The sequence below is a fragment of the Watersipora subatra genome, chromosome 7, assembly GCF_963576615.1.
Source record: "Watersipora subatra chromosome 7, tzWatSuba1.1, whole genome shotgun sequence".
Taxonomy (NCBI): domain Eukaryota; kingdom Metazoa; phylum Bryozoa; class Gymnolaemata; order Cheilostomatida; family Watersiporidae; genus Watersipora; species Watersipora subatra.
The window spans coordinates 43098113-43118307 of NC_088714.1; the positions used below are offsets into that span (position 1 = coordinate 43098113).

General features: G+C 34.8%; 1 protein-coding gene across 1 annotated transcript in view; it reads right to left on the reverse strand.

Moving 5' to 3' along the window:
- Positions 1-20133, reverse strand: part of LOC137400780 (mitotic checkpoint serine/threonine-protein kinase BUB1-like) — a 53238-nt gene extending 33105 nt beyond the window's left edge. Inside the window, exons 1-5 of the mRNA XM_068087117.1 lie at positions 19985-20133; positions 9499-9703; positions 9024-9220; positions 5056-5269; positions 760-903 (exon numbers count right to left, since the gene is read on the reverse strand). Of these exons, the coding sequence (XP_067943218.1) occupies positions 760-903; positions 5056-5269; positions 9024-9220; positions 9499-9703; positions 19985-20133 (909 nt within the window). The remainder of the gene's footprint in view (positions 1-759; positions 904-5055; positions 5270-9023; positions 9221-9498; positions 9704-19984) is intronic.
- Positions 20134-20195: the final 62 nt, after the last annotated feature.

Sequence of the window (20195 nt, forward strand, 5' to 3'; positions counted from 1 at the left end):
TATTTAATTATCATGCTCAGTCTAATCATTCCACTTTCATTCATTTTTGGCCTCCTATCAGTTCCACCTTTTTTCTTTCTGATGACTACTAGAATCGATGTCTCTGCTTTCCAATTATTTTACGTTTAATTAAAATGAAAAGCATTGCCTTTTATGCAACTATTACCACTCGTACTCACCTCCTTAGGAGCTATGATTATTAGAGTAGACGAGATTTAGTAGAGAATGGTACGAAGCAGTATTTAGTAATATTGTAGCAATGTAAAAGTTAGAACCAACTATTTGCAGGAGAACTGTCTACATTGTCCACATATGCACCAATTTGTCAACCTGCAGTATTTCTATAACCTTCAGAAGTTGTATGTTAGAAATCATGTAAAATGATGGGAGCAAACTTTGCTCAAAATGAACTTTACGTAGTATGCCAGAAATCTGCAAGCAGATGTGAGCATCTGATGAGGTTAAACTGTATACTTATATGACCTATTACACGTTTTGCATGATTCAGAATATTAACCAGTTGTAATAAATCGCTCCAAGTCACACTTACAAATTTCTCATGTGGCCATGTTGTTATTTTAGTAGGCAAGCGGATCCTGGCTAATATAATTGGCATGCTGAGTTATTCATATGAATACTTTGTTCCTTATTGTTCCATTACCAATTAGTAATTTGTTGCTAGGGTGAAATTCCATCAAATCTCATGCCTAGGTACGTCTCGAAATGTTTGATAAGCACGCATCGATCAAAGACACTTACCGTCTCACTTTTATTCCACTTGCCAGCAGCCAGTTGATTCTCTTTAGCATTTGGTAGAACAGACTGTTTAGAAGATTGACCTTGACCTAGAGACTGACCTTGAAGTGGTAAATGCTGACCCTTGTCATTCTCATCAACAAATATCTAGAAACAGTAATGAATGAAAGAAGGAGAGTTCACCTACTTGACCTCCTATACATTTGCATGCAAACAAGTTGATTTCAACACAATATTATGAAAGAGTCAGAGTGAGGGAGTCGGCGTGTGGGAAATCCCACAAGCTTCACACTAGTAAGAAAACTTGCAGAAATTGACAAAGTAGGCTATATGAGTTATGGGCTTTAGAAGCCTGTAAGTAATGAGTCAGTTTCTGTAGGAAATATAGACTACAGCAATCCCTCCCTCTTTGCAGGGGTGGCTGCAAAGTTCAAGACCTGAGAAACGCGAATTTCTGTGAAATAAAAACTGATATTTTTCTAAGTATGAGCCATAATTTTTTACCCTTCTTAACACTTAGCTGCTTTCCAAACAATTACTAAATGCATGTCCCTCTACATACAATATACTTGTATTGTATGTTTTGTGTCATTGCATATTACAAAACATAAATTCGTAGGAAAATAACAAGAACTGAACACCAAAGAATAACTTGGGTGAGAATCAAAGAGGTAAAGTTAGTGCTAAATACTTTTGAACCAATCAGTGCCAGGATAGTAGAACGATGGAAAGTGTTTATTGGCTATTCTCTGTAGATGAAGAAGGATAATTGGTCAAATTCCATTCAATTGTTGAAAAGTGCTCTAAGCTCTTGTTGGAAGTGATTATACTTTTATTGCTGACCGCAACTAGTCAGTTGAAATGCCACTTTCATATAAGGTGCGTTCCACATTCATGACCTGTTTTGCGCAGATTGTGTGAGTTTTATGGATACGCAAGGGATTTGATTTTAAGTTTTCATTTCAACTTCTTCTCTCACAGTATTTTAAGCCAGAGCATGTATTCATGCTTAAGTATAGAATTGTTCTAGTTTGAATATTAATGATGATTTAATTGATGATTAATGTGATTAATTGGGTTCATTGTGAGAAGGAAATGACTTATTTGCAAATATGAGAGAGGGGATAACTCTCAATTGCTACAATATGTAATTCATAAACAGATTTAGTAATAAGACGAAGGCAATTAAAAACTTGTGATACAATGCAGACATGTGTAGTTGAAGCCGCAAAGTAAGAGGGATTAATCTATATTTAGATTACTGTAATTCCTCGCTACTTCGCGGCTCACCTTTCAAGATTGCAGTGGTTCAGCGAATTCTCGGTTAAACAATGTTCCTTAGAAATGAAAGAAAATTAATTAACATTAAAACAATTAAATGCACAAATATACATACATGAAATACAGTTACAAGCACGTGACTTCCTTTTCACACCAAATCTAGTTAACCATAAGTACAAATATTCAGACCAGATAAAATCCAAACTTCTTCAGCTTACAATACTGAGACTTATTTGAAGTATAATCTGACAGTCAGTCAAAATAACTTCAATTTACTTACCTATTACATAGGAAATAAATACAATATGTTTAGACAGCGGCTTAAGTGTTCTGGTATTAAAATTTAGCTTGCACATACACTAAAAACTAGTCTCTATTTGGCGGATTTTCACTATCGCGAGGGATGACGGTCACCATGAACTGCGAAAAGTGGAGAATTACTGTAGACAGTTCAATATTTTTACCTGAACAAAATAAGCCTAAACTCGCTTGCTGATGCATTTGTCTTGCCAATGATAAGACAAATGCTGCGATGAAATAATGTTAGTAAAGCAGATCTTGTGAATGGCTTTCACCTAAGTTGCCCTTGAGAAACAACAATGCTGAACAAGCTATCTTTACTCTCTGAATCTAGTTATTGATCTAAGAAACTAGTACTAGTACCCTAATAGCGTGCTCTTCATTCCTTCCAACTACTATCGAGTCTACTATTAAAAATGGCAAGCACATGACTATTGTCAACACATGTACACAAACTTGCCTCATGCTTGCTAAATACAGTCAAACATGGATAACTCGAACTTCAAGGGACCGAGCAAAAGTGTTCGAATTATCAGAGCATTCAAGTTATCAGAGCACTGTCACAAGTCCATATATTTACTTATTTATTAGTAGATACATGTACATATACAAACTATAATATAAATCAAAAGCACAAATGGCTTGTTTCAAATTAAAAGCTTCTAATGTAAAGTTTAAAACGTTTTCATGAAAAAGTATAGAGATTTTTCTATCACTTGAGATTGGTTTGTTGTTTGAGGTGATGTTATTGCCAGGACGTTTTTCAGATTGACATTGGCAAAACCTGATCGTTGTTGAAATGCTCAAAAGAAAAGACATTTTTTTCTTTTGGGGTTTTACCCACGATCAATTTTGCCGTTTTTTCTTGAAGTTTATGCAGATTACCTTACTTTACCTGGGATTCGTTAAGAGCAACACTCCGAGGCAGTTCAATTAGAAGTTTTACGAGGTTTTACGGTACATTCTATATCACTCACGCTTTTTTAATAGATACTTATTGAATGTACACACGTATTCTGTGTTTAGGTCAAACGATGAATAGTTTTTTGTAGCTCAGACAACGTATCTGTTTAATTACAACATTTTTTAAGACGTTTTAAACATTCAACATTCCGACGTTGATTCAACACGGAATCAACGTCGGAAAACTGTTCATCACGGGCTAGCCGAGTCACGCACTCAAGGATTTTCGCCACGCACATACAAAACAACATGCGATTTTTGTTTTGTATGTGCGTGGCGAAAATCCTTGCGCCTGTGACCCGGCTAGCCCGTGCTATTCATCGTATCGCAGTATAAATCAAATTTCACCAAACTTTTAGAAAAGTCGTTGACAAAAATATTTTGCCGATGGTGGTAATATCGACGCTTATGAATTACGAAAAGATGAAGTTTACCTCTATGGCTTTGAATAAAGTGATTTTCTAAAGCGAAAACAACCGTTTTGGTAGCTGTTGGGCAAAAAAACAGTTCGAATTAACAGTGTTGAGTTCGAGTTATCTATAGCAATTTATCATTACGTGGGAACGGACCAAAAGAAATGTTCGAATTAACCATGTGTTCGAGCTATCCGTGGACGAGTTATCCATGTTTGACTGTAGTTACCATGACGGCGTAAGGTGTAGGCCAAACCACCATGCTATTTATGTATCTGTTACCCGCTGTTATGAAATGGTCTATCGAATGCCTCCAGACAGAAAAAACTATGCTAGAAGTATGGAATGTTTGTTACCAGTTAACAGAAATCAATTTAAGGAGACGAGTTTAAGAACAACATCATGTTATAAACCACTACGATTAGGCATCAAAATATCTCATGTCTTACTAATTGAAATAACAGAATACAGTGCACCTTACCCCCTCCCCCTCTCCCGGTTACAATGTCCCTGTTATACTGTTTTTTTTTCGCCTGACATTTTTTCGCTATACGATATCAAGAAAAATTTATCTTGAAATTAAAACTTGGCAGTCGGTGTGCTGAATGCATCGGTATAATAATATAATATATATATCGGTATATAATATAATGAAAATGCCGATATGCTATTCGCCGACATCCCTTGCACAATGTCTGAACGAGATACGATGCTCTCTCTCTCTCTACCTCCAGAATTCTTTGTGTTTTGTAAATGCTTGATATTGCGTGAGTGAAACGAAAAATTAGTGAAAAGTGAGCAAAAATTAATTGTGTTTTGCCGTTTAATATAATATTTACTATAAACTCCATTTAGTTCATTATTCGTACATAACTACATATATATAACTTCAATTTGTTAGCCATGGGTGCTAAGATTGATAACGACATTAAAGGAAAAAGTAAAAATCATAATCATCAGCAGATCATAACCACTAAATACACTAAAGTTACTGTAGGTAACTATAGTTACTAAGGTTAATATGCTACTTTATTACTAATTTTTAATATGTATATAAAATTTTGATGCTTTTTACAAGGGGTGTTCGCATTATCTAATTACTATGGGTTTCTATACCCTTCTACACAACATTTTCGCCTTACAATGCCAACACCGGAACGAATTAATGTCGTATGGAGGAGGTGCACTGTAAATAAATCCCCTAAAAAGTTATTGTTAGCTCATATGAAAGAAATTGTTGGTTGCTAAGAATATCAAGCTCACTCAGCTGCTATGCAGTATAAACATGATATATGAGAGCGACAAACACTCTAATCTCCAACTCGTTTACATTGGATCTTACCTGCAGAGGTTTCTGCGGACTAGTCAGCTCTCCTGTGCTATGAGTAGCAACGATATTTGGTCGAGCGCCAGAAACTCTGTCACAAGGTGCTCTTCCTTTGCTACTAGAAGTGAGAGGGACAAGAGCTCTACGTTGACAAGCAAGTTCTTCATTCGACTCGTCTGAGGTAGACATGTTGGCTATCATATTTCTGCATGTTCTCGTTTCAAACTCCCTGCAAACAAGTGAATAACCACTCCTTCAAGCAAAACTTTTCAGCATTATGGCACCATTCATAGAAGTTTAATGACAAAAATTTGCTTCTCAATTTGCTCTGCTAATTCAAATATACCTTAGGGTCTAAGTCAAATATACCTTAGGGTTTAATTCAAATATACCTTAGGGTCTAAGTCAAAGATACCTTAGGGTTTAATTCAAATATACCTTAGGGTCTGAGTCAAATATACCTTAGAGTCAATTCAAATATACCTTAAAGGTTGACTTGCAACAAAATTCACATTACAGTTATTTGGTATCAAAAGATTCACCATGTCTTACTCTGTTGTGTTGTAGGTGCCAAATGTGGAAATGTGATTACAAGCTCTTAAAAGCACAAAAACGAAAAGCCGCCGTAGATTGGAATCCGTTTATTTCTGTGATGTAGCCATGACAGTTTGGTTATTGTTTTGTCACGTGATGTTCTCACGTGAATTGAAATGCCAATAAAAAGCTCAATATAAACTTATCGTAGCACTAGTTTGTGACAAACACTTCGGGTTTTACCGAAGACCCGCGTATCAAATATAGATGCTCGCTACTTTACAGTTTTGTTTCGGCTTGAACTAATCGTCCAGTCGTAATCTGATCATGTGACCCAATACTTCGAAAATAATTTTTGCAACACTTTTCGATTATCACAGGTGACCAACAGGCTGTCATGATTATCAGACAATGATATGCACTCCTTCGAGGTAAGGTTAAAAAATTAAAATAATTTTTACGGTAAGTTATAAGATATCACTGCTAAAAGTGACAGCATTACAATGACGATAAAACCGACGCGTAAGAACAATAGACATAGTTTTATTGAATGCGTGAAGTATATTTGTGAAAATATTTCGACGAATAAGGTTGCATGAAAGTGTAGACAGAAACCATCTACCACAGCTACGTCACATTTGAGCCGTTTTGGAAAGAGAATCCAAACTACGGCGGTCTTGTGTGGCTGCGATTAACTGTTCATTTTTGAGCTTTTAAGAGCTAGTAATCACATTCCCACATATTTTGCAACTACAACACAACAGAGTAAGACATGGTGAATCTTTTGATATTAAATAACTGCAATGTGAATTTTGTTGTAAGTCAATCTTTAAGGTTTAATTCAAATATACCTTGGGGTCTAGTTAAAATATACCTTAGGGTCAAATTCAAATATACCTTAGGGTCTAATTCAAATATACCTTAGGGTCTAATTCAAATATACCTTAGGGTCTAATTCAAATATACCTTAGGGTCTAACTCAAACATACCTTAGGGTCTAGTTCAAATATACCTTAGGGTCTAATTCAAATATACCTTAGGGTCTAACTCAAATATACCTTCAGGTCTGAGTCAAATATACCTTAGGGTCTAAGTCAAATATACTTTAGGGTCTAATTCAAATATACCTTAGGGTCTAATTAAAATATACTTTAGGGTCTAATCTAAATATACCTACCTTAGGGTCTTACCAGATTTACTTAACAAAAGAAATAATTGAAAAGTTTCAAGAACAGTTCAAGTTTACAATTCAATGACCGGTATTCAACTTACATTAACACAATTCTAGTCACAACTGAAAAGGTTTATTAAATTACTTGAAGAATGGGGATACATTTAGTTAGCAGACTAACAACAGAATTCACATGAGTACTTGTATTATGAGACTGCTTTAATCATTTGTGAATAGCTTTATAATTTTGTAGTTTTAACCTTGCAAATATTTTCCCAGAAAGTTACAATACGTTGTGATGTACTACTACTGACATGTACTACACATACGTACTTCTAGCGAAGATCTTTATTTTGTAAATAAGTCATGATAAGTAGATCACAATTGGTTAAAGCAATTATGAACTCCTAGCATTTTGTAAACAATAACGCGCAATATTTTTAATGCATCATCAAATGACTTTTGGAGGTTGTAGCTAGTTTTCGAACCTTGACCTGAACCTTGACCAAATAAGCGTGTACATGAAGAAAACTGATGTTTCAAGTAAACTAAAATTTAGTCATTCTACATAAATGACTCAGACTAACATCATGACATAAACAGGTTGTTTCCTATAAATGACCTAACAGAAGCAATAAACAAAACGGTCTGAAATGTAGAAACTGGAAGTGATAGTTAAAGCTAATAACAAACAATAGAGGTAGGTTCTGTTTCCCTACTGTATTAAACTAGGTTCTTTGTATCTGTATCACCACCTACACCCATGTACTACATGCTTACCTCTTGAATTACACACTATACGCCTCCATTTGCTGTTAAAGCAAAATTACCAAAGTCTTTTTAAATATAATTTAGATTTTTAAATTCAGTGTTAAAATCTAATCTTTCTAACCTACTGCAGTTTCGTGATGGCAACGATTAACTGCTCATTTCTGAGCTTTTAAGAGCTTGTAATCACATTTCCACATATTTTGCACCTACAACACAGCAGAGTAAGACATGGTGAATATTTTGATAGCAAATAACTGTAATGCGAATTTTGTTGCAAGTCAAACTTAAGAGATCTTTGACAAGTTGGAAGTAAGTTAGCAGATTTATTGCGTTTTAAAGGTTTAATATCGCTCCACCGGAAAAAGAGGGACTTTAAGATATAAGCGACAATCGCTTCACCCGTAAAAGGGCTAAATTTATCTTTCCAAAATTCTGATGAGCCATCTGAAAAAAACAATGTCAGCTTCTACTTGAACGCCACCTTCAATTGACTGCCACTATAGAGAAAGGATTAAAAATAAAACTTCATGGCGTTCAATTAGCGGTTTTATGGTAGTAGAATAGTTGCTTCAACATGCAATGGTTTAGATACACAAATAAAATCCCAAAATAAATTACACTCCAACCTGTATTTGAACACCATGGCGCTCTATTTTTTAACCTCCTACAGTGGGGTTTTATTTGAGGTGACGTTCAAATAGTGGGTAGCGTTGTATTTTTCGAAATAGCTCGTCAGAATTTAGAGAAAATAAATTGAACCCTTTTACGGGCAAAGCAATGTAAAACATTAGCCGGATATATTTATTAATTATTTCGATGGTTTTGATATCTAGGTTTAAAAGAAAAAACCGTAAAGCTTTGGAGTTTAAAAATGACTTCAACTATTGGCTTGAGTTACGATACAACTTGTTCTACTATTTCGAGGTTAAAATTTGTGCTTGGCAAGCATGTGCAAACTTTACATGTGGCTAAAAGTTTCATATCGCCCACAATCTTATTACGTATCTGTTTTCAATTTCGTTCTCACTATAACTAATTACGAATAAAGCTGAACTGAGTGAGCCTCGTATTTTTTCATGCGTTCTGGGAAGGATTTCGACAGATAGCATATCAGCATCTTAGTTATTATGACGTATTCGGCATATCGACTGCCAAATTTGAATTTTGCAAGAAATTGTTGTCGATATTGTATGGCGAAAAATATATTGTATGGCGAGGGCGAAAAACATCGGGTTCTCCATCGTATGGCAAAAAGATTGTATAACAGGGTCATCATAACTCGAGGGGGCACAGTACTTTAATTTTACATCATCACTGGTGGTTCAGAAAAGAAGACAGCTTACGTGACTAATGCAACAAATGTAAAATTAATATACATGTATGTAGCAAGTATTATTAAAACGATAATAAACTTCCCTCATTACCTAGCATGGAACTCACACGCTAACAACAAAACAAAAAACTTTTTTCAAGAAGAACACAAATTTTCGCCACTGCATATGCTTACTCTCGTGCTCGTTTTAGTGTGTCTGTCGGTTCTGCTCCAACAGTGAGTCCCTGTACAAATATCTTGTCTGCCATCTTTGTCTGGCCAAGGTCTTCAGTAGCAAGAGCCCAAGCTTTATAAAATGCAGCTGACTGTAGCCCGATCTTTTTACTGTGCATATGTTTGTACACTTCACATGGCTCTTTGCATTTCCCTGCCTAAAATATGGTTGCAACTGCCAAGGTGTGTACCAAGACTAAGATGTTTACTAAGGCTAAGGTGGATACAAAGGCTAAGTTTTTCACAAAGACTAAAGTGTGTACTAAGGATAACGTGTGTACTAAGTCAAAGGTGTTTACTAAGGTCAAGTTGTGGTATGGCGTGTACTGAATGATAAAAACTAGCAGTATTGTTAAAAGTAGAGAGCTTATATAATGGCTTGTATAAAACTTACATAATGGCAAAAAGTTCTTATAAATGCTGAATGAAACCTTACGAATGTTATCCATATCTGTATATATCTTTCATCTTTCTTATACTTTTCAGATTGTTCAAATTGTTTCACACAAGACGTCAGCAGCTCTTTGAGGTGTGATGTTTTTCCACCCTTAGGAAAATTTTCTTCTGTCCAGTTGATGTAGTTGTACCATACAGAAAGCGGATCATCTCCCGAGTATGATCGCAATGCTGCCTCATACTTCCTAACAAATAAATATTTCATCATTTCATTTGTTTTGCGCTGGTCAGAATTTAAGGGTCTTTCACATCAAATCTTAAAAGATTGTATCGCAAAGTATACATATTTTTCTGTTATTTGAGATTTTATTTGTTGTCATGTGATCTGACTGCCGTTACGTTTCAAGATTAAATTTGACAAAACTTGATTGCAGTTAAAAGGTTCAGAAGAAAAGACGTTGAGAGAAAGAAATGCAGTTGTGGGAAATTGACACTAACAGGAATGTTTGGAAAACTTTGTCATTTGAAAAATTTTACTAACCCTTCGTGTCAGTAATACTACAAGGCGTAGATTGTGAGTGACATTTTTAAACATGGGTAGGAGACCATATTTACACGTTTGTTCCTGGATGACCAAGAAAAACCAAGTTCTTCTCATGATTGGCAACAACGTAGCACACCTAACTATAAAAAGGCTTATGTCAATCAAGCTTCTAAACACATCACTCAAAACTACAAGCGTGCTGCTACCTGTGAAGCATAGAACTATCTGAAGTTTTAAGTTTTACTACAGCCAGCAAGCTTTGCAGTTGACTATTGATTGTTTTGACTTTCATGGAAAGAAGCCAGATGCAGCTATTAATGCCCTGCAAGCAATACGTTGAGTACAAGGAGCTTGGAATCTTGTCACAAAAAAAATTGTTACCAACTGTTTTCACAACGGGCTTGGTAATCCTGACTGTGATCAAACAGATGTGACGAAGAAGACATACTGAAGAAGACACTGAGAAAACTGAATCTGCTGTTACACACGATAAATCCCACATTCAATGTGACAGCAAGCAGCTAAACTTGAACTAGCATACCGTCAAACCTTTATTTGAACATCACCTCTATTTGGGGTCACTATGGGAGAAGGGTTAAATAATTTACCCAAATAATTGAACTCCACTTCCAACTGAATGCCGCTTCTATTTGACTGACACTATTTTACATTTCTGATCTTCACGAACCCGTAATAGCAGTGATCAGTAAAAAGGCGTCTACAAAACCATACTAATAATGACTCGCTCACATCAATAACAATTAATTCATTCGTTGTATCTGTTCCTATCGAAGTCCATTTTCCAACTCCAAGTCTTTGGGCTCTTTCGTTAGAAACTTGCAGCCGCACAGAAATAATTAGTGACTGTATCAGGCAAATAGTAGTTCCTTTTTTAACTTTGTTTAATCTTGATACTTCAATGTATGTGGGAAAAAGTTTCACATTTATGATGGAAAATGTGCTAACAAGTATTTGAGGCTATTTTGATCCCATGCGGTTTCTCTTTGTTGCACTAGAAGTTTCCATTAAAAATGGCATCGTCTAAAAGGTTTTGCTCTGCTAAAAATTGTTTGGACACTAATATTGACTAGAACAGCTGTGCAAAAGAGTAGTTGAGGTCAGAAGACACCATGGAAGGTATTGAACAGCCAGAAGGATATGGAATGATTTTAAAAGACAACAACAATCAGACCGGAACTGGCCAAGCAAACGATGCTAATATTAGTTTTAAAAATGTTATTTTGTTTTAAAATGTTAATTTTTGTTGCTGCATGTATTATAATTATGGTTTGTTTTAATTTGTTGTAATTTTGTAATAATCTCACTTGCTCTTGAATATATATTTGTAGCATTTGCTAGATTCTTATAAAACTTACTAAACTTAACTTACAATGGATCGATGCTCGTAACTCCTGTTCAAATGCACAGAAAAAAGCCATTTTGTCTGGGAACTGTAACAAACATTGATGAGTACAACAAACTTCTATAAATCTAGTTATAAAATGAAAATATACCTTCAAATTTAAAATGAAATAAAAATCTCTAAAGCTTTAACTACCCTAGGACACTTATATTTCGCTAGTATTTAGTTTCGTGAGTAGCATACAGAGTAAAATTTCGCTGCAACTTAATTTCGCAACTCTGATGAGGGCGAAAATATAATGATGTGAAAATAAATGCAGTGGAACAAACATAATTATATTCCTCAGGTTCGGTTCGCCGGTAAGAGAATTTTTTCATTTTGGGACTAGTTTATAATTGTGAACCGCAGGTAGAATTGTATGGCCGAGATCGATAATGTAATTTGATCGTTTGCTGCCATTTGTTTCTTGGACTACTGTAGAAAGGAATTTAATTACGCTGAAAATTTTAACGTTTTTGTCACAATTTAGCTTGCTTTTATATTGACGTATTTTAATTTTAACGATCAACGGTGTTGTGTATAGGTATCAATTTTAACGTTTTCCAAAACACTCAACTGCTGCTAATAATTGCTGAACATCTTTATTACAGTAATTACAAGTTGTATACAAATACATACATGATACAGCTGCTAGTAATACTACAGCTACAGATACTAGGACAGCGTGTAGTTATTATAACTTCTTCTCTTCCTTTTTATTAGTATTATTTGTCAGAGCTAACTCTTTCTCTATTGCCTCATCTTCTGAATCATTACAAGTTATTGAAGAGGTGTCAGTGGTGAATCCAAACCTTTCCAGAGCCATGCTGCTTGTGTAGTACTATGAGTGTCAATGTGACTTATTTTCTTTCAACACGCGGTGCTCACTGCATTGATTGATGTCCCCAACAAACAATAACGCTACTAATGCATTGCACTACTGCGCATTGACATCAAATTCCTATCATTATAAATCATTATTAATGGGAAAATAATCATAATTAATTGCAAAATAATAACGTAATAAATTTTAACAGTACAATTATTTTGTTGGTTTATATTTTAATGATGCTATAGTGGTCGTTAAAAACGTTAAAATAAATGTCGTTATAAAATTCCATTCTACAGTATCAATGAACAAAGCTATTTAATTCCGCGTTTTCGCTCGTTCGTTATGATAGTTTAGTTTCACTCATGAAATTTTCGCGAGAGGATGACTCCGCGAAAACGCGAAAGTAAGATGAGGCGAATACATAAACATTCCTAGGGTAGTAATGCAGGCTATAAGATCATTGTTGGTCAATCGCAAGCAATAGATATCAACTGGTGGAAACATTTAACAGCTTTCTTGTGCATATCGTTTAGAGGTCTACGACAAGTTGAAGGTAATTTAGCTTCCTCGCGCATACTTATTTAATAATCAATTTATTTTACAACAGGGTGGTAGTAAGTTTGCAAATTCCTTGCACCCAAAAGAATTTGTCGCACTGCCCAAAGGAGCGCAAAACAGGCAATATTTGATTTCTCCACGAAAGGGTCAAATTTAATTTTCTCGATATGCTGATGAGATGTTTGAAAAATACAACGCCACCCTTTATTTGAACGCCACCCTTTATTTGAACGTCACATTTAATACAACGCCACTCTAAGAGAAGGGTTTAAAAATAGAGTGACATGGCATTGAATTAAAGGTTTTATGGTCTGCTATTATAATATCATGAACTCCACTCACTTTAGTGCTAAATTTAGAGACTGAAAAATGCCGACTAACAAATGTCTTAGAGATGGTGTGGTTTTCTCATAAGTTCAAATTTATATTTTGTTTTGCGGATGAGCTTTTGGCACTTGATGCAGAAGTTACTGTTGCTGAGAACGACTGGATGACCCGAATGATCGATAAAGAGGATAAGCCTAAGATTGTTGAACCTGACCTTACTAAAGTTCCTGATGAAAACAATGCTTTAAATGTTCTCAGACATTTAATAAATATTAGGGAGTGCAAGGCCTATGAAAACTGTTTAGTCTATATCTACACTCAGTTAATGCTGTTGATCTTCCTAAACAAAATACTTTGTTAGAGACTATACTTGATAAGCATTTTAGATGCAAACAACTGATCAGATGTAAAACATGCTTTGTTGCAGAGGCCTTGCAAAATTTGAAGACTCTGATGAGAGTTTGAGTTATCCATGTTTGATTCTACATAGCCTAATTGATAGCTGCTGTACTTGAGAAGTTTGTTATAAAGCTATCCAACTTTGCATTATGGATATTTATTATGTGAAATTTAGGTGAACAAGTGAAGCTAAAATATGGAGGGTTTTTAATAGAGCCTTAAAACATGCAGATTCAGACATATTAAGCTTTTTTCAATCGGCGCAAGTTGGCCATTAAAATGAAAATCAAAACAAACTGTTTTATATTGCTAATAATTCATGTTTCTTAAAGGTTGACTTGCAACAAAATTCACATTACAGTTATTTGGTATCAAAAGATTCACCATGTCTTACTGTGTTGTGTTGTAAGTGCCAAATATGTGGAAATGTGATTACAAGCTCTTAAAAGCTCAAAAACGAAAAGCCGCCGTAGATTGGAATCTCTTTATTTTGATGACGTAGCCATGACATTTGGTTATCGTCTTGTCACGTATGTTCTCACATGAATTGAAAGGCCAATACAAAGCTCAATATAAAATTTATCGTAGTACTAGTTTATGACAAACACTTCGGGTTTTACCGAGGACCTCGTATCAAATATAGATGCTCGCTACTTTACAGTTGTTTCGGCCTGGTCTAATAGGCAAGTCGTAATCTGATCATGTGACCCAATACTTCAAAAATAATTTTTGCAACACTTTTCGATTATCACAGGTGACCAACAGGATCGTCATGATTATCAGACAATGATATGTACTCCTGGCAGCTGTGGCAGATGACTCAACTTCTATCACCTGAATATTAGCATCACTGTCTGAATTGGTGTTTTCAGCTTGACATTTTGCTACATGAGCTTTAAGCCTATCTGCGTGACCTCGCATTACGACAGCGCACCTATTACGTTTTGCCTTAAAACCTTTGTCTTTCAAAACACAACTTGATAAACTGAATTCTAACAATCCAATGACTTTGGCTAGTGCCCAATAAATGAAATATTAGTTTGCAAACTTAAAGCTTTTGCCCAAAAGGATTTTATTGTTTTAATTTCTAATTATAAGTAATTCTTTCTCACTGGCCAGACTTGAGAAAGTATTCATTCATTATTAGAGACGATGATTGGATTAGTATATTTCACACGGTTTTTATATTTCATCAGGAAAGAGATCATCATATCACTTGATAAAAACCAATTGAAAATGAAATTCACTATTTCATTGTTGGATTTCATGTAGTTTCAACTTGAGCTCTGTCATCAATTTACTACTGTGTCCTAAATAAACTTCCACAGCTGATAATTACATATAATTGCATTTCTGTCGCACATGAACCACTAGGAGCTTAAAATATTATGTTTTTCACAAAAAATTATGAAAAAACCATAAACACCGATTTTTTCGAGCTGGTTTAAACCACTTGGTTTAAACCAAGCCAACCCTGCTAAAGACAATATTTTTAGTAGATTATCAAAAGTACAGATATTTTTTGAGAAAAGTTCTGCATTAGTTAATTTGAAAGAGCGATAGAAATTTAAGGTCAGATGTCTTTCCTATCACCACCACTAGCATGCTCTGCTCTGGGAATTAGACACTAATCTGCTGTTTACAGATAGGTATTTTAGACCAAGGCTGAGAAAATATTATATCAGAAATATGACACATATATTAAACATTGTAACAAGGCTTAGACTCCTTAGTTTGACCCACTACTGGCCAAAGCTAGCATTTAAATGAATTTGTAGTACCTGAATGTTGGAAGTAGAAGAAAATAGTAAGCAAAGAGTGGTAACTTAACAGTTTGTTTTTGTGCCCGGGAATATATTGATACAACATTAATACATGTGATAAAAGAGAGTATTAACTTTCAATAGATGTAAGCCTAACTCACTTAACCTGATATACAATTACTATATGCTGTGGTTCAACCCATGCCATCGCTTATGTCTGTGACCAAACCAACTTTTGCTTAAGTCCTGAGCAATTGACGTCGCTATCAATGTGTTCCTTATTAAAGGACATACAAGACAAAAACAAGCAACTCCAGCTATTCGAATTGATAAACAAAAGAACAGCAGATTTGTTGATCATGCAGCGAAAACTAAATAGCCAAAGAATAAAAAAAGAAAAACTGTGCATATTCTAAAATCTTCTGATAAAATATTATACCAATAGCGTTAGCCAACTTGAGGGCGGCCGTACAGAGCCAATGAATGAGGATATTAGAAAAAAATTGGGAGAGCTGAATACTAGTATTACTGTTAGAACAGCATTTTATGCTAGATGCACCTTTCAAGGAAGGTGATAGATTCGAAGCTAAACTCCAGCTCAAAGTCAGGAACATGTAACGTTCATTTCAATAGGCCTATCTAAATTAAAGGTTTACTTGCAACAAAATTTACATTACAGTTATTTGGTATTAAAAGATTCACCATGTTTTACTCTGCTGTGTTGAAGGTGCAAAATATGTGGAAATGTGATTACAAGCTCTTAAAAGCTAAAAAACGAACAGTTAATCGCGGCCATCACGAAAACGCCATAGATTAGAATCACTTTCCAAAACGGCTCAAATGGGACGTAGCTGAACGATATGATATGGCTTTTGTTTCCACTTTCATGCAACCTCATTCGTCGAAATATTTTCATAAATGGGTCTATCCATAATCACCATTGTTACAATTAGAGCAGAAATTTAATTATAAAAGATTGGTATTGCATTTAATACGATTTGAAATCAGATATTCTCTTAGAGCTCAACAAGCTCTTTCGAATGATGTATAATATGTCACACTAAAGTTGATTTTTACTGAGAAATTTTGTAGTTGGTGTGTCACTCGCGTTACATCAGAGAAATATGCATTTTGAAGAGCTAGTTGCTTATCCTTAAAACTCTCTGATTTGTTGGGAAGCACAATTATAAAAACTTGTTTCTCTTATTTCAAAGAAGCTTGCTGACATATGCGCTAAAATTTATCCAGATACTAGATGGTAGTTGTGAACTACCTGCTTGTAAACATGTCACCGCTGTTACATTTGATTGTCACCATCGCTACGCATATTATATCCTGTAAACTTATTTAGGTATTTAAGTTCACTGTAATGAGATCAATAATGGTATTAAAGCTAATGATTACAATATATATAGACAAGCCTTAACTTGAAATGTTTTTTATTGGTTTCAAAGTATAAAATATAATAGTTATAATACATAACAAACATGATTAAGCTTAAATAACGTAAAATGACAAAATTTATATTGATCATGTAATTGTGAGAATGTACTAACAAAATGTTTTAGAGCATTCTGTATGCTCTAAATCTTCTGTAAAACATTACTGACCTCTTTTAGAGAAAATAGGACAAGAAAGTGACTTGGCTATGTGATGAAATTCTACCCATGCTATATTTTTTGTATTAACAACAAAAGTGTTTTTTGGCTTCACTTTAAAAAAAACCCGCACTTTAGCTTTGAGGGCATCTACACTGTTTACCACTTCTACATAATGCCTAGAAGTTTTTTTTCCAGGCAGCAATGTTAGCACATGATCACCTTTCAATGTGCTTGCTAGCTGTTTGATGGGTTCGGAATTGCACTCACTTTCTGGATCACTGATTGCATGGTCATCAGGATCTATGTAAAAGTTAAAACTTTCCAATGGCATACTTTTACTTTTCTATTTCTTTGTTTTATTTTATCTTTTCTCATCTCTATTGCCATCTTCTGACAATGATAGTCCAACTGTCATTGCTAGTTTACGGACGGTCTGGCGACCTTTGCTTGGGCTGTTTAGAAGTGCTCGATCAATTTTTTTACAGCTTTAACTTCAGATTGTGGGTTGCCAAATTGGGAAGTGGTTGCTACAAAAAATGAATATAAACTTTAATAACATTTTTTTTACAAAATATTTGACACATTAACCTAAAACATCCATAATGTACGCAGATGTAGTAAAGAATTAAGTTTTTTAAAGAAAAACATGAATGTACATACCTGGTAATTTTACTTTCAAAAGTTTTTTTCTGATCTCTGTATTGCTTAACTCTAATTCTTGCTTTTTCTCGAGTTTCCTCCAATTGATCTTCTGTAAGTTGAGCTTCTTATTTTGTTCTACTCCTCTGATTTTGACTAGGGCAGTCAAATATTGAGTCTATTGTTTGGAATACTGACATATTTTTTACGATATTTACGCATCTGCTCTGCAGATGTTGTCTTACCCATGTTGAAAGCAGAAATGACCAACAGACGTTCCACCTAACAATATTCTGTTTCAAGCGCTTGTTACAAGTTTCTCACAGGATTGGATCGGATTAAATTTTGAACCATTCTCAGTATCGGAGTTGCAAGTCTTAGTAATACATTTGTAAGGTAGCAACCGTTTGCTAACTTGCTAGAAGTTTGTTCAACTCCCACAATGGCTTAAATTTACAATATAATGAGTAACTCATACATGAGAACATCAACAACACCACAAATTACTGTTAAATGTGAAATTCACTCAAATTAATCTTACAGGTAGATGAGTTGAGGGGTATAACAATGGTGACAGTGTAACAGCGGTGACGCAAATTTTGGAAAGATATGCAATTTTGAGCAAAACTGAAATTAGTTAAAGGTACAGCGTATAAAGTTAGCGTTGAAAACAAGTTACTACCAATTTTAACTAACAATACAAGTGTAGCAGAAACTTATTGATGTTTCCTGTCACCATTGTTACTCAAAATATGCCAACTTATAAAAGAGCCCCACACCAACAGATCAGTGCACGCAATGCCAATTTATGCATTAACGGGCAGCAAAGCCATTGTGAAATCCATTACAATTAGATATTTGTGTTCAGTGTAATATGTATACCGTGTACAAGCATCTCTATCTTACCATTATGACTATAAAGTATTTTGTGCATATACACTAACTTTAGCAAATTATTACAACATGATAAAGGAGCACTACCCCCACAATTTTTTTCTATTTTAGGGTTTGGTATGTCTACTTCATATGTGAAGCATTATTTTAATTAAATTACTGTTTTAAAATTTTGCCAAAAAATCTATTTATTTATGGATAGACCCAAATATACTTCTCGCATTCAATAAAACCATGTCTATTGTCCTTACGCGTCTATTACATCATCATTGTAATGGTGTCATTTTGAGCACTGATATCTCAAAACCCACCATACAAATTCGTTTAATTTTTCCACCTTAGCTCGAAGGAGTGGATGTCATCCTCCGATAAACATGACGAGCCTGTTGGTCATCTGTGATGGTCGAAAAATGCTGTAGAAATTGTTTGCGCCATATGACGGGAATGATGAGTCACATCAGATTACGACTAGACGATTAGACCAAGCCGAAACAAAACTGTAAAGTAGCGAGCATCTATATTTGATAAGGGCTTTCCGGTAGAACGCGAAGTGTTTGTCATAAACTAGTGCTACGAGGCGTTTTATATTAAGCCTTTTATTAACCTTTCAATTCACGTGATAACATTACGTGTCAAAACAATAACCAAATTGTTTGAGTACGTCAGAGAAATAAATTGATTCCAAACTATGACGTTTCCGTGATAACGACGATTAACTGTTCATTTTTGAGTTTTTATGAGCTTGTAATCACATTTCCACATATTTTGCACCTCCAACACAGCAGAGTAAGACATCGTGAATCTTTTGATACCAAATAACTGTAATATGAATTTTGTTGCCAGTCTACTTTTAAGAATAATATAGCACTGTGTGGAAAGAAGACTGGGTAAGTCAATTTATGTACGAGCTCAATCAGGTGTATTGCATGTAGTGTAGATTAGAGTCAACATTATACTAGTTTGTGACATCATTTGAGTTCATACCATCATAAATGACAGCCAGTTTCACCTGATTCTTATTGACAGCCACTTTTTGCAAATATTTTTGGTTTGCACAGTAACTGTTTAGCAAATATAAAAGCGTATAATAACAGTAAAGCTTCAATCCTGATCACTTCAACAAATGATTTTTTGACATTTGATGTCAATTTTCAGCCTAAGCTTGACTCTACACTCAAGTTTCAACGTAGGCTACAAGGTTCGGGTTACAATGTTGAAAGTTTCTCAAAACATTGGAGTATTTATTAGTGAAAGTGAAAAGCAATTAAAAGGTAATAATGCAATGTAAAAATATAAAAAATTGGAAATATGGACTACGTTAAATTTGGCTTCGAGAATTTTGATCTATTAAGAGTCTCCCAAGATTCACGAAGGTAACTAGATGAGTTCAAAGTGTTAGGCTTGGTCACGCTTTATTTATAGCAAATTTAAAACTAACACAAGATTTTCTTGCATTACAAGTACATCTTCTATCAACTTAGTAGTTCAACATTAGTTCGTAATCCTAGGGCTAGGTACCAGCAATAATATTCACTTGAAATCGATTCTAATGAGCTCTGGTACATACTCTTTTTCGAGTTTCAGTTTAGTCAAAGTGTCTTTTTCAGATCGTGCGGATAAACCTGAATTTAAGATGTCAGCACATCGGCCATGTTTTCTAGGCTGCACATTTTCCTTACTCTTCTCCCATTCAGGTATCTCCTCATCGCGCTCCATTTTCAAGCAATAATAAAACACGCGATGATTGGTTTATGCGATTAAAAAGGTTTCTGTTTAAT